The sequence below is a fragment of the Carcharodon carcharias genome, chromosome 18 (assembly GCF_017639515.1).
Source record: "Carcharodon carcharias isolate sCarCar2 chromosome 18, sCarCar2.pri, whole genome shotgun sequence".
Classification (NCBI taxonomy): Eukaryota; Metazoa; Chordata; class Chondrichthyes; order Lamniformes; family Lamnidae; genus Carcharodon; species Carcharodon carcharias.
This window is the reverse complement of record NC_054484.1, coordinates 89808478-89823712: the sequence shown is the minus strand read 5'-3', so window position 1 is coordinate 89823712 and position 15235 is coordinate 89808478. Positions and strand designations below refer to the sequence as shown.

Sequence of the window (15235 nt, the reverse complement as noted above, 5' to 3'; positions counted from 1 at the left end):
AAGTGCAAGGAACTAGATGAAGAAAACACAGCTGAATGGGAAGATTCCTAGGCTTGAAAAATGATTTGAAAATAAAACAGAACATGGCGGACATCACAGAAAAGGAAAATTTGAGTCCACTCTAGGAATGAACGGAGTGCACATTCCCTGTGGAAGGAACGGGACAAACTCAGTGTGCGAGAAAAGCAGACGAGTTATTTCTAAAGAGAAATGTAACTCAAAGGAGCACAAAAATCAAATCAAATGGCGATGGCCAAGTACCAGAAACACAGAGTACTGCTAGCGTTCCTCTGACGTGGCAGACCGAGATGTGGAAGAAATGCCATGTCTCAAGACTATCTGAATTTCTAAAGTCAAAGACTTGAGATGGAGGAGAAAGGATAATGAGTAAAGATTGTATTACATATAGTTATACTCCATTAGAAAGGAAAGTTTTCTTTGGAAAAGAAAAGGGGATGTAGTATGATGCTGTATGTGCCTAGATGCCATTGTAATGTAAAGGCGCTTGGCAGAGCGAGTGTTAATGTGGGACTGGAGAATAGTACCACCCACGGTATGATGTATAGAGCCACATGGTAATAGACTGAGAGAACAGTCTAGAGAGAACACTCTGGGAACCAGCCTGCATGGAGGCAACAGCACCATGCATGACCATACCTTGGATCTATAAATACTTAAAGGCTAACAATAAACTGTTCATGTTTAAATATACAAATTTCAAGATCACATCATTGAGACATCTAAAGAACCTATTCACAATTGGTTTCCTCTTATCTGCTCACTTATGTTATTGGTATGCCTTTTAGAAAAACTGGCATTGTGATGATTATGGGCAGAATGGTCTCATTCTAGGCATTTAGAACCTTGGTTAGGCAACACTTGGAATATTGCATGCAGCTCTGGTCGCCACATTACCAGAATGATATGAAGGCATTGGAGAGGGTGCAGAGGAGGTTTACCAGGATACTGCCTGGTCTGGAGGTTATTAGCTATGAGGAGAGGTTGGAGAAACTCGGATTGTTCTCACAAGAGCAACGGAGATTGAGGGGCGACTTGATAGAAGTTTACAAAATTATGAGTGGCATGGACAGAGTAGATAGTCAGAAGCTTTTTCCCAGGGTGGAAGAGTCAATTACTAGAGGACATAGATTTAAGGTGAGAGGTGAAAACTATAGAGGAGATGTGCGGGGCAAGTTTTTTTATGCAGAGGGTAGTGAGTGTCTGGAATTCGCTGCTAGAGGAGGTGGTGGAAGCAGGTACAATGGTGGTGCTTAAGAGGCAGCTTGACCAATACGTAAATAGGATGGGAATAGAGGGATACAGAAGTGCAAAATGTTTTAGTTGATGGGCAATATGATCGGCGCAGGCTTGGAGGGCCGAAGGGCCTGTTCCTGCGCTGTACTTTTCTTTGTTCTATTATTCTATTACTAAAACCATCTAGTTATCTTACCATCTACCTGGTTAGCCCCAGATGGAGTGCTGGGGCTAACCCGGATCTCCACACTTCAGGAAGGATGTTAAACTTGGAGAGAGTGTAGACAAGGTTTGCTGCAGTGGTAACAAGAGGTGAGGGTCTTCAATTATGTGGAGAGATTAGAGAAACTGGGATTATTCTCTTCAGAGCAAAAAATGTTAAAAGGAGATTTGATGGAGGTTTTCATAATTGCGAATCTAAGGAGAAATGGCCTCCAGTTGCAGAAAGGTCAAGAACTATAAGGCAGTTTGAGGAAATGGTGGGGTAATGGTAACGTCATTGGATCAGAAACCAAGACTAATCCTCTGGGGACATAGGTTCAAATCCTGCTGAGGCAGCTGGTGGAATTTAAAATTCAATTAATGAAAACATCTTGAATTGAAAACTAGTCTCAAACCATGAAACCACCAGATTGTTGTAAAAACCCATCCAGTTCATTAATGTCCTTTAGGGAAGGAAATCTGTCATCCTGGCTGGCCTGTTTTTGACTCCAGGCGCACAGTAATGTGGTTTTACTGCCCTCTGAAATGGCCTAGCAAGCCACTCCTCAGTTCAAGGACAATTAAGGATGGATAACAAATGCTGGCCTTACTAGTGATGCCCGCATCCCATGAAAGAATTTTTTTTTAAAAAGGGAACAAATTTAAAGTAATTGGCAAAAGTAACAAAGGCACATTTATTTTTACTGATCCAGTTACTGTGATCTGGACCATATTGTCTGGAAGGGTGGTGGAAGTAAATTCATTACTAAATTTCAAAAGGGAATTGGATAAACACTTGAAGGGGAAATTTCGCAAGACTATGGGGAGAGAGCAGGGGAATGAGACTGATGGGATAGCCCCTGCAAAGACCTGGCATAGGTATAATGGGCTGAATGGCCTCTGAATGGTAATATAATTCTATAATTCTGTATTTCACAGGGGTTAAGCACTGGTGGCTACACGCCAGCCAGGCCCTCATAAATCTCTACCGTGGCTTTAGAACAAAACTATTGTAAGCAAACTCTGTATTTCCCCACTCCATTCTCATTCTCCTCACCAGTCTCAGCCCTGCTTCCATTGTTAAGTCCAAACTTAACTGATCTTTTGATAAGACCGAGTAAATAAAAATGCATTTTATTTAGGGAAAATATCTGCTTATATGCAAAGAGGATCAGCTATATGACTGGCACATTTGGATGGCTGCTCATTTGCAAATGGTTTGACTATTCTTAATTAGAATTGCATATTATAGACTGGAATTTATAGTCCGGTTTTTCCGGGTCAGCTGTGGTTTATGAGTAGTTTCAATACCTCCAATCTCTAACTGCTTTAACACAATTTAATCAGACATTCCATACTTCTTGTATGTCATCATTTGGACACTCTGGCATCAATATTAACCCCCTCAATGGACAGGAAACGGCTATGGACATCGGGGGTGAGTTAACAATGTAAAAGCACAGAACATGTTCCCAACACACTATTTTATGGTGTGCGAGTGTATCACCATGGAGAGGCAAACACATCATAAACATATGGAAATTAATCTCTCACTGTGCAATCATGAGGCTGATTTCAATGTAACAGTTACTGTACGGGTTTTCCAGGGTTCAGTGAAAGGAAGGTGGGAACTACTGGTCCAGATGGTAAGATCCTTTCTCGACGCTCCTTGTGGGCCAGGAGGAGCAGGAATTCTTCCCCCAACTGCTTCAAGAAGCCTTTCTCCTCCTAATTGCAGCCTGTATCTCTCTTCCCCCCCCCCCCCCACCCAACCCAAGCACCCAAATCTGCTCCACTGACCTCTTTCTCTCTCCCCACACACCTCCTCTACAAACACCAATCTCTCTCCTTTCTCTCTCCTGCAATGGCTCACTCACCAGCTTCCAGTCCCCAATCTCCAGCCTCTCCCAACCTCCAATTGCAAAGACCAATCCCTACGATCCCCGGCTGTGGTTTCTTGCTGCTGCATGGTTTGGCTGGACGTGGCTGGGAAGGAAATGGAAACAAAAGATGGTGATGAGGCCCTGATATTAAAGTTGTCAAAATCCCCATAACTCTGCTATTTTCACCTTCCCTCCACCCTTTCCCATCCATAGGCAAGACCTGCACTAGTTGGTATGGTTCACAAATGTTTTCAGTTCAAAAACTAGTGAATTTAGTTCAGCTGCGCCAGGTTACCATGCTTAGATCTATCAAGGATATTTTTTAATAAAGAAGAATGTTGACCTTCTATTATGCTGCTCGATTGTCCTGGCTCATTGAAGATGATACATTTGTTAACTAATTAACATTATTGGAAACTTGAAGTTTCCTCAAGAAAAAGCCAATTAAGCCAGTTGGAAATATCAACCCATCATTTCTACGAGAAATAACACGTCACATCTGGCTTAATTGAATGCAACCGGAATAGCTGGAGAGTATAACTGGAAACCAGTCGTTACACCATCCCCTGCCCCTTTGTCTAGTTAGCTTCAACTGGGACCATTTGAATCTCATTGGAACCAGCTGACCTGTTTACTGGTTCAACCGGAATAACTGGCACTCACAACAGAAAATCAGTTGCGATTCCACTTGCCCAGTTGACTCCAACTGTAACCATTTGATTCTTACCTGAACCAATTGGCTTCTACTGGAACAAGTTGACAGGGAAACTGGAACCAGTTGGAATTAAATGGAGCCAGTTGACATGTAGCTAATTCAATGATTCTTTGGACTGGAAACTGTACAAATTGAAGCGAATTAGAAACTCTACCAGTTGAAGCCAACTGCATTGACTTAAGTAAAAAGACTGTGTATAACCAGCACAATTATCAATGCATTTTCAGCGCACCCAAATGCACCCAAAGCGGAAACTCTTCTTCCATGTCTTCTTCCCCAGGCTGTAGCCATTGGTTTCCATAGCAGTTATACGGCAAGGTGCTGAAAGTTTGAGCTGATAATGGGTCAGTGAGGGAAACAGTGCATCTGGACCTGATTGAGCAGGCCAAGTCATTGGGTATCTCCTTAACCAATCTGATTGAAGCATTTAAAATAAACAGCCAAAGGACAGGAAGTGTAAACTAGAGAGGATGATTCAACGTCAAATCAGATACAGAGGGAAAGAAAGATTGGATTAAGAGAGAAAAATAGAGATGCAAGAAAAAGTGTTTTTAAAACAAAAATGATGTTTTTTAAATTTTGAAGGAATGAGACTGTACATTTGTACTAGTTAATTTTCAGTGTCAAAGAAGTTACTTGGCAGTAATTAATAAATATCAAGTTGTTAAAAGTGTACATGGACTGAGATGCCTTGAGTTAACTTTCTGTGGTGAGTTCAGCTTATATCGATCAGGCAAATGTCACAAGTTCACACCATTCAGTGCATGTCAATGTGGGTAGACGGAGATTGTGTTTTTTACAAAGCTAATGGTGGAGAGGAGCATCTTAGACAGCAACTCTTGGATTACCATGTTTGACTGTGCATCTGCCCCTCGCTTAATGCAGTCCTACCATTTGCACATAAGTAGTAGTGAGTGCCATTCGCCTCATCATTATTTTGACTGAAAAATCGCACCCAAGATTCAACTTTACCCAGCTGTTGATGAATGAATGATCATTCATTAGCATATGATGCAAAGACTTGACTGTGTATAACTTGTTTCCGATTTAGGGAAAGGAGGGCGGTTACCTTTTACGAAACTCGAGCCAGGGTGGTGGCTATGTGGTATCAGTTTTCACAAAGGCCCTTGAGTAAGTATTCAGTTATACCAAAGTGAATGGCTGAAGTCACATCAGTAAAGTTCTACAGAGACTGCCTGACATTGGCACAAACAAATTGCATGTCATCTGATAAATTAAAAAAAGTTAACAGTCCACATCCTCTTTACAAATAGCTGGGCAGATTAAAGGAGATTCCTCTTCGATTTAACAAACATTACCAAACCTGGAACTGCTTAGAATTGTAACCGAGGGCAAAATCTACCTGACCTCACAGAGATGGGTTTGAATCGGTGGAAAAAGTTGAAATGGAGCATTGGGTCATCTCCTCGATATGTTCCCGCCTCCAAGCACTCTTGCTGGAGGCAGGCATCAATGTGGCAGCAGCTACTTGCCTGGCAAGGGGCAGGTAACAAGCAGGGCAATCAAGGGCTCAACTGGGATGTTGCCCACTGTTGAACTGGTTCCCAATGAGTGGAGAAGTTGGCAGCAGGGCAGAGGTGGCTTCCTGGCAGCAAACATGAGGGTCATTGGCCCACCCTGTCACAGGCCCCAAGAATGCTCAGCCATAACCCTTCCTGTGACAGGGCTTCCCCTCCAAACTGACGGCCGTATAAGATTTGGGCCTTCCTTTTTTCAAATATTAATCAGGCTTCTGACAGCACCTCCATTTTGATTCAACCTCACACTCTCTTAGCTGCCTCAGCAGCACTCATGCCTCCCAGTATGCGTGCCAGTTCTGCGGGCCCTCTGATTGGGCCTCCTGCCTTGGGAACCCACCTGCCATTCTTATTGGACAATGAAGGCGGAGGCAGCCTGTTAATTGGCCACCTACTGGAAGATTCTGCCTGTTGGTGCATCTCTGCTTCCTGTGGCATCAGAACCCAGAAATGGTCCCGATGCCTGAAATTTTTCCAAGGGCAGAAGATTCTGCCCCAAGCCCGAGAAGGAGAAATGGGGGCAGGTGACCAAAAGATTGATCAAGGATGAGGGTTTTTAGTAACACTCTAAAAGAGGAAAGTGAGATTTCGGGGGGAACATCCAGAGTTTAGAGCCTAGGTTGCTGAAAGCATGGCCACCAATGGTAGAGTGATTAAAATTAGGGATATGCAGAAGGTCAGAATTAGGGGAGTGCAGAAATTTCAAAGGCTTGTAGAGTTGGAGGACGTTACACAGATGGGGAGGGGCAAGGCCCTGGAATTTGAACATGAGGATTAGAATTTTAAAATGAATGCTTTGTCTGACGAGGAGCCAGTGAATGCCAATAAACGCAGGGTGATAGGCGAGTGAGATTTGGAGCAAGTTAAGAGTAGCAGAGTTTTGGATGAGCTCAAGTTTATGTAGAGTGGAAGGTGGGAGGCCAGCCAAGCGAGAATTGGAATAGTCAAGTCTACAGGTAACAGAGACATTGATGAAGATCTCAGCAGCAGATGAGCTGAGGCAGTGTTGGCTCCACATGATGTTACGGAGGTGAAACTGGGCTGTCTGCTGATTGTGGGGAGGTGTACCCGGAAACTCAACTTGGGTCAAATGCAACATCAAGGTCGTGAAGCTCATGTTCAGCTCAGGATGGTTACCAGGGTCAAGAATGGTTGATGTGGGACAGAGTTTGTGGTGGGGATCAAAGACAGTAGCTTCAAACATCTCAATAATTAGCTGTAGGAATTTTCTGTACATCCGATAATGCTGACAAGAGCTGGAAAATCAGAGACAGTGGAAGGATTGAAGGAGGTGGTAATTGTAGAGTAAAAGCTTAACCCTAATAATAGTTACTGAGCATGTGATTCAGGAGCTGTGTCACTGTGATATCACACACTGAGAGGAGATGAGTGTGGAGCATCTCAGAGAGTAGCTCCAGCTATATTTTTGAACAAAAGACCATTGCCTCCAGCAAGATCTCTTCTGGGATTAAGAACCCAACAAATCCCGAGCTAAACCACAATAACAGATGGCGGCAGCAGTGACTACACCCACAGAGGAACAGTAGAAAATGGTGGGAAAAGCCTCAAGTGAAACCCAGCAACAGTGCAGAGTAGCACTTCAAGGCCAACTCAGCAACCACATTGGAGATGACCAGATAGCAAGGGCAGCCCAGTGATTGGCAAGACAAGCAGCATGGGAAAGGACAACGTCGAAGCAGAGTGAGAAATGGCTACTACATTGTCCCTACCAGAGCTCATTCAAATTATAGAGGGCCCCAGACAGGCTGAGCAATGGCAAAATTGGCAGAGACATTTTACTCAGTACTACAACCCCTCAGGTCTTGCGAGTAAAGAGAACAAAGATCAAGTTAGCACTTTGTTATACACTGTTGGAGGCATAGCTGATGATGTGCTAGTCAGACAGGGAGTAAACAAAGAGAAAGCCTCCAAGAGGATGTCATTGGAACCTTTGACTCATATTGCAGTCTTTGTAAAAATATTGTCATAGAGAGGACAAATTTAATCAGTGCAGTAAAAAAAAACAGGAGAAAGGGATTGACTCATTCATCAACAAATTTTACTGCCTAGCTGAAAGTTGTCATTATGGAACACCAGAAGCAGTCCATGTCCATATGCAACAAGAGCTGGACAACATTAAAGTTTGGCTGATAATTGTCAAGTTACATTCAAGTTTAGTGCCAGGCAATGAGCACTTCCAACAAGAGAGAATCTAACCAACATCTTTGACATTCAGTGGCATTACCATCACTGGATCCCCCACTATCAACATCTTAGGGGTTACCATTGACCAGAAAATGAACTGAAGTAGCCATATAAATACTGTGGCTACAAGAGCAGGTTAGAGGCTGGGAATCCTGTGACGAGTAACTCACCTCCTGACTCCCCAAAGCCTGCCCACCATCTTTAAAGCTCAAGTCTGGAATGTGATGGAATACCCTTCACTTACCTGAATGAGTGCAATTCCAACAACACTCAGGAAGCTCAGCACCATCCAGGACAAAGCAGCCCACTTAATTGGCATCTCATCCACCTTCTTAAACACTCAGTCCCTCCACCACCGTCGCACAGTAGCAGCAGTGTATACCATCTACAAGAGGCATTGCAGCAACTCTCCAATGCTCCATAGACCACACCTTTCAAACCCACGACCACTACCATCTCGAAGGACAAGGGCAGCAGATAGATGGGAACACCACCACCTGGAAGTTCCCCTCAAATCCACTCACCTTCCTGACTTGGAAACATATCACCATTCCTTCATTGTCGCTGGGTCAAGATCCTGGCACCCCCTCCCTAACAGCACTCTGGGTGTACCTACACCACATGGACTGCAGCGGTTCAAGAAGGCTGCTCACCACCACCTTCCTAAGGGCAACTAGGGGTGGGCAATAAACACCCACGTGAAAGAATAAAATAAAACTAAAAGACGACCTGCTCAGAGATAGAACAGTAATTTTAGATGAGAATCTCTCTGACTTCTTAAAACCTTGGGAAGAGTTAAATTTAAGCAAAGCTGTGCAACTGGCCAGACAGGCTAAAGAGCGAAGCCAAAATAAGTCTTTTGTCAGGGTCGCAAAGGAAATTTCCCAAGAACAGTCTGACGAAGTCCTTCAATTTGTGGGTTGTAAAATTGAAAGCACGGCAAGGCAGCAACCAGGAAGATGCCCCGAAAAGGCACCAACCACCATTTTCCAATGCCCCCGCTGTGGTGAGAAGAATCTCCACAGGTGGAAAGGATGCCCTGCCTGAATTGCACGTTGCCATGCCTGTGGCAAGTTCAGCCATTTTAAAGTGGCCTGCAGTTCCAGGAAACCTGTATTTACCAGACAGAAGGAGAAATCTGTTAAGGGAACCTCCATTCAAGAAACTCAAGTTGCCTCAGAACGCTGTGAATCAGTCTTCATAAACAAAACTCCATCCTTATGACCACAGGAGGGCATTGTAGGTCTTTCATTTCTCTTTGGGGTGAGACTCGATGCAGCAGGAGACAGGTGCTGCAAGGATGAAGGTGACTAGCTGCAAAATGACATTTGTGGTCTTAATTGCTCTTTTGGGAAAGAGTGGGACAGGATGTTAGCCAAGATATTGATGATTGTTGCAGGAGGAGATCCTGAACCTTGCCTTACTTTTTGAAGGCAGCACACATTCTGATGAAGTTTCAGGAATGTTCTAGCTCACTGAGGAGCAAATTCACATCAAAGAGAGTATGCAAGCTGAACCACTGCCTACAGAAATAGATATTCCTACAGTATTAACAGGACAATCATAATTTTTTCTTCAGAATATTCTTGATCCTTCCCTTCATCCATCTGATTCGTTCATGGATGAGGCATTACATAATACTTTGTTCATTGCAGCAGTAGCAGTTTGTATACCCTCTACAAATCTTCACAGGAGCTGAAAGAGCTTCACTGTTTGAAGCCAGAGCAGCTAGCAGTCCAGCCTTTCCCAAAAGCACCAAGAAGAAGATAAAGAAAAAAGAGAAGAAAAGGGAAACCTCTGTTCGTTGCCTTTATACTGCGGACCAGAAGCAGAAATCTCTGACTGAGGAGGCTGGTGCCTTCTAAGGAGAAGATTCTGAAGAGCATATATGCCTTACATCCTCAAAGAGAGCTAAGGACACAGTCAGAGATTGATGCCACCGGTGCAAGAGGCTTTGGGGTGGTACAGGAGTACGTGTGTGTAATAGTATGGGATAAACACTCAGGGGAGATGTAGAGTAAAAGGTTAACTCCAATGATAGATCTCAGTAGCTATGTCACAGTTATGTCACACATTGAGAAGAGATGAATGTGAAGAATCTCAGAGAGTAGCTCCAGCTATGTCTTGTGTCGTGACAATGGGAAATTGTGACTGAATGATATCAACCAACAACTTCATCAGCGAACCTAAAACATACTGAACTGTTTAAAAAGGACCCTTTTTTAAAAGACAAAAATGACTAAAGAAGGCTGCCATGAGTAACCTGATGTTTGGAATTGTAAGTTAACCTTTTCTGGAAAGTTACTATATGGAATTCACTACTGACTTGACATGTTGCTCATGGAATTTCACACCTGGGGGTGTCAAGGCCCACTTAAAAAAGGACTATTGAAAGGAATGTACATGTCATTTGCATCTTTATGAGCTTACTTCTCCAGCAGAACTGAGAGTCCATCAAGACAATGGGAACTGCTAGACAGCTAGGATATACAACCAACAGACACTCAGGACCCCTGGGGAGGATGAAAGAACCCCATCACCTGTTGGCTTCGATTATCTTGAAATGTGTCAAACATTCCTGAGATGAAACATCAAAATGTGATTACTTGTCTATAAGAATGACTACAGCAGACATGGTAATCAAATTCCTTTGGGAATTCTTAGAGCAGGGCTTTAAGAACTGGCTTTTTTGCCAACAGAAGTAGAGGAATCTGGAGAAGCTGCTAATGGAGCATTAAGGAATATCGGTCTCACCCTCTTGGAATAAGTGCAGCACCCGATTGAAGAAATCAGCGTACCCTATATCTGCCAATGAACCGAGATCTTGTAAGAATTGCAACCTGCTCCAAGGAGCCAGATAACTTCAATCGGCCACAATGTTTACCAATCTTCACCTCAGAGACATGCAAAGGACATCTAACCACAGAATCACAGAATTTTAACTGCACAGAAGGAGGCCATTCAGCCCATCAAGTCTGCACCAGCTCTCCAAATGAGCATTTTAACCTAGTGCCATTGCCCTGCCTTTTTCCCGCACCCTTGCACATTGTTTCTATTCAAACAATCATCTAATGCCCTCTTGAATGCCTCGATTGAACCTGCCTCCACCACACTTCCAGGCAGCGTATTTCAGATCCGAACCACTCGTCGTGTGCAAAAGCTTTTTCTCACGTCACATTTGTTTCCTTTGCAAATCACTTTAAATCTATGCCCTCTTGTTCCCAATCCTTTTATAAGTGGAAACAGTTTCTTCCTATCTACTCTGTCCAGCCCCCTCATGATTTTGAACATCTCTATCAAATCTCCTCTTAGCCTTCACATACCTGGAACCATTCTTGTAAACTTCTTCTGCACTCATAACAACATAAGATTTAGGAGCAGGAGTAGACCATTCGGCCCTTCGAACCTGCTCTGCCATTCAAGAAAATCATGGCTGATCTCATTGTGTTTCGATTTCTACATTCCCATCTAGTGTGCGTGTGTGGCTGTGTGTGTGTGTGTCTGTGTGTGTGTGTGCCTCTGAGTGTGTGTGTGCCTGTGTATTTGTGTGTGTGTGTCTGAGTGTGAGTGTGTACGTCTATGTGTGAGAGAGAGAGAGAGAGAGTGTGTGTGCGTGTGTTTGTGTGAGTGCGTGTGTCTGTGTATGTGCATGTGTGTGTCTGTTTATGAGTGTGAGTGTGTGTGAGAGTGTGTGTGTGAGTATGTGTGTGTGTGTCTGTGTGTGTGTATGTGTGAGTGTGTGCCTATGTGTATGTGAGTACATGTGTCTGTGTGTATGTGTGTGTCTCTGTGTCTATGTGTGTGTCTATGCATGTGTGTGCATGTGCATGTGTGTGTGTGTGTGTGTGTGTGCATGTGTTTGTGTGTGTGTACATGCATGTGCCTGTTTGTGTGAGTGTCTGTGTGTGTGTCTGTGTGGGTGTGTCTGTGTGTGTGGGTGTGTCTATGGTGCATCTGTGTGTGTCTGTCTGTGTGTGTGTTTGTGTGTGTGTGTGTGCGTGCGTGTGTGTGTGTGCATGTGTGTGTGTGCGTACGTTTGAGTGTGTGGCTGCGTGAGCGTGTGTGTGTGTTTGTGTGCCTCTGTATGTGCCTGTGTGTGCATGTGTCTCTGTGTGTGTGTCTGTGTGTTTATGTGTGTGTGTGTGTCTGTGTGTGTGTCTGTGTGTGTATGTGTCTGTGTATGTGTGTGTATGTGCGTGTGCATGTGCATGTGTGTGTGTGTATGCGGGTGTGTGCGCACGTGTGTGTGTGTGCGTGTGCGTGTGTGTGTGTGTGTGTGCGCATGTGTGTGTGTGTGCGTGTATGTCTGTGTGATGTTGTGCCTTTTATTTTTTTCTCGGGTTTAGTGCCCAATAAACTTGCCCTTTCTTTAACTCAATAAAATCTTGTTGATGGGCTCCTTGTTGTTCACTGTGTAGATAGTAAAAAATACATCTGGATTCAGGAAAAGCAGCAACGAGGAAAAGAAATTTCGAACCTTCGTTGTGACCAAGCAAGGAGGCTGAATAGAGGGGAGCCAGTTCAATCCTTCTCATCTGGTTGTAACACTTAGCCTCATTTAACCTTTGTAAATAACTAGCATATAAATAAATGTTTTTGAACAAAAGACCACTGCCTTCAGCAAGATCTCCTCTAGGATAAGAAGCTAACAAATGCCGAGAGAAACCCACAGCTACAGAGTGGTGAGAGTTGCCTGTCATCAGCAAAAGTGTGGAATCTAATATTATGTTTTCAGATGGTGTTGCTGAGGGGCAGCATGTGGAAGAGAAATAGAAGAGAGCAAAGAATAGATTCTTGGGGGACACCAGAGATAACAGTGCAAAATATAATAACAAGAACCATGGTTATTTTTTGCACTTACCCATTCTGCCCATTATAACACCCAGCCCATTATACATCCCTTTACCAGGATGGCATCCAGCACATTGTATCAAAAAATGTGCGTGCTCACTGTGGGTGCTGCTTTAGAATCTTAAGGGGTTTCTTTGCATGGCAAAGAAACTATTGAGCCTAATTTTACACCCCGCCCTCCATTCTGTAGATCCCATATATGTATAGCCATTAAATATTGTACCCTTGGGGAAGGCTTCAGGCTCAATCTCTGGAAAGTGGTAAATTTGGACACTTTATTTGCCATCGTTCATCAGTAGGGCTGTTCCCCATTCTACAGCACTAATGGTAAAAATGGATAAAGTGACCAAATGTTGCACTGCTTGTGGTCCAGACAGAAAAGGGTTGCTCCGCATTGCGGGATAGGAAACCAACCCTGTGGCAGACTGAAACTGCCCAAAAGGGAAGCGAGCATGTCAAACAAGCCGTCCTCTCTCTCGACCAAGGAAACCCTCAGAAGCACATGGCTGCTGTGGTCTAGGGGCTTCAGCACACCCCTTCCCCCAATAGCTGCCAGCCCACACTGCAGTCTGCATTTACCCACAGAACTCGGGGTAATTTGGATTTTTAATGTTCGTTTCAATGGGGTAGCAGTTTGAATGTTAAAAACTACCAGATGACAATCCGCCTGGACCATTTTTTAATCGGTACATTTGCCTGTCTATTCCCAGAAGTAAAGGTGGAGCAACCCGACATTACCACATTCACCAAACAGCAGAAGGGAAGTACTATCTGGCAGAAAATCACCTGTTTGACACAATCCCAGAAGTTATTAAATATCACCAGCACAACTCAGCAGGTAATATTTAAAGACATGCCAGAGAAAGGTGAAGTAAAACTGGAGGTTCAAATTGCAAAGGGGAACTCCACATTGACACAGCCGCACTAAAAACCGGTGAAATATTGCACTTGAGCATCATTATGTCATTATAATTGATAGAAAACCTCAGTGTGCCCATGTTCGGTGTGCCAGTTTGGAATGCTAAGGCACTAAATAGAGTACAGCACACATTCACTAGGATACAGCCTGGTTCGAGGAAATACAAACGTGAAGACTTTTAAAAATCGGAGCTGCTGTCATTAGAAGGGCGGAGATTAAAGGGCGAGGTGTCAAGAGACACAGAAGGTGGAAACGGACTTCTTCCAATGGTGGAGGCAGGGAACAGATTATATAAGATTAAACTTAAGGGATTTTTGGTGGAGAGCAGGATAAAGTTGTTAATGGAATGGCAAACTCAGGGAGTGAAAGCCAAGAGAAAGGTGGTAGCAGGTTTGAGGAAAGAGGGACTGAGTAAAAGAGAGCCCAGGAAATATATGGTAACCTGAGGTCACCAAAAAAGGGGGTACGAAGCTTTGTTTTGAGGACGGTGTTCCTGGCACCACACCTTAAACGTGTGCAGCACAGGTTCACCTGAATGTTACTAGGCCTTCAGCACTTCAATGATGAGGATTGAAACTAGTCTTATCCCTGAAAGAAAAGATGCTAAGTGATGATTTGATTGGACCTTTTAAGAAATTTGAAAGGAACTGATAGGCTAGAAAGAAACTTTTCCCATTGACAGTAGAGTCTAAGACATTTCACTACCTGCTCTGGGTGGGATCTGAACCCAGACCCCCAGAGAATTACCCTGGGTATCAGGTCCAGTAACAATACCACTACACCATTGCCTCCCTGATGGTGGAGTGTAGGACAAAAGGGACATAAGCTTCAAGTCAGAGCCATGCTATTTAGGAGAGAATTTTGGAAACACGTGTTCATGCAAAGAGTGGTAGAACCCTTTCCTCAAAAAGCAGTAGATTTTAGCTCAACAATAATTCTAGTTCAGAAACCTGAGATGGATAGATCTTTGCTAGGGCATGAAAAGATGTAGAATCAGGGCAGGTATATGGAGTTAAGATCCCATTGAATGGCAGAACAGGCTTGAGGGGTGTTAGGACATGGCAAGTGATGTGTGCCAGGCGGACCAGATCCACAAAGGAAACTTGGTCGCGCTATCAGAATGGTTTTGCAATTTGTATTTATTATGAGAAAATGTGTGCACTGAACTTAGAAGTAATGAATCTACCAAGATCTTTAGAAATTTTAAAATTAAATTAAAATATTTATTAACAAAATAAAAGATTTCAAGCACATACATAAGACCACCATTAATTATTACTATGACAAATCCTAAAATTTCTAATTGACACAACTCTCAGTCACACACCCCCTTTAACAGTCCAAAATAATTTTGAGATTTAAAACACGTTAACATAATACCCACTTGACAGCGGAATTCCAAATGGCTTCCCCACCTTCAGTTACTTTACATAGCAGGTTTATGCACAAATGGCTTGAGGCTTCTTGAAGGCTGTTTCACACATTCCTGTCAGATCTTACATGGCCCCCTCCTCACATAGCCTTTCATTCTACTTTATATATGTCTCTCTCTCTTTAATATGTAAATTATATTGTCCCATATGTCTTTGAAACTCTATCTTCCTCATAATATAAAACTTCCATGTTGCCAATATTGTCAGTAACCTTTGGGAAAAATAAACACACTCCT

At 43.4% G+C, this 15235-nt stretch overlaps 1 protein-coding gene across 1 annotated transcript in view; it reads left to right on the top strand.

Annotated features, from left to right (window-relative positions):
* The window catches only part of LOC121290478 (cytoplasmic tyrosine-protein kinase BMX-like), a 94739-nt gene that overhangs the window by 38583 nt on the left and 40921 nt on the right, over positions 1-15235 (top strand). Inside the window, exons 10-11 of the mRNA XM_041210917.1 lie at positions 5105-5184; positions 13358-13485. Of these exons, the coding sequence (XP_041066851.1) occupies positions 5105-5184; positions 13358-13485 (208 nt within the window). The remainder of the gene's footprint in view (positions 1-5104; positions 5185-13357; positions 13486-15235) is intronic.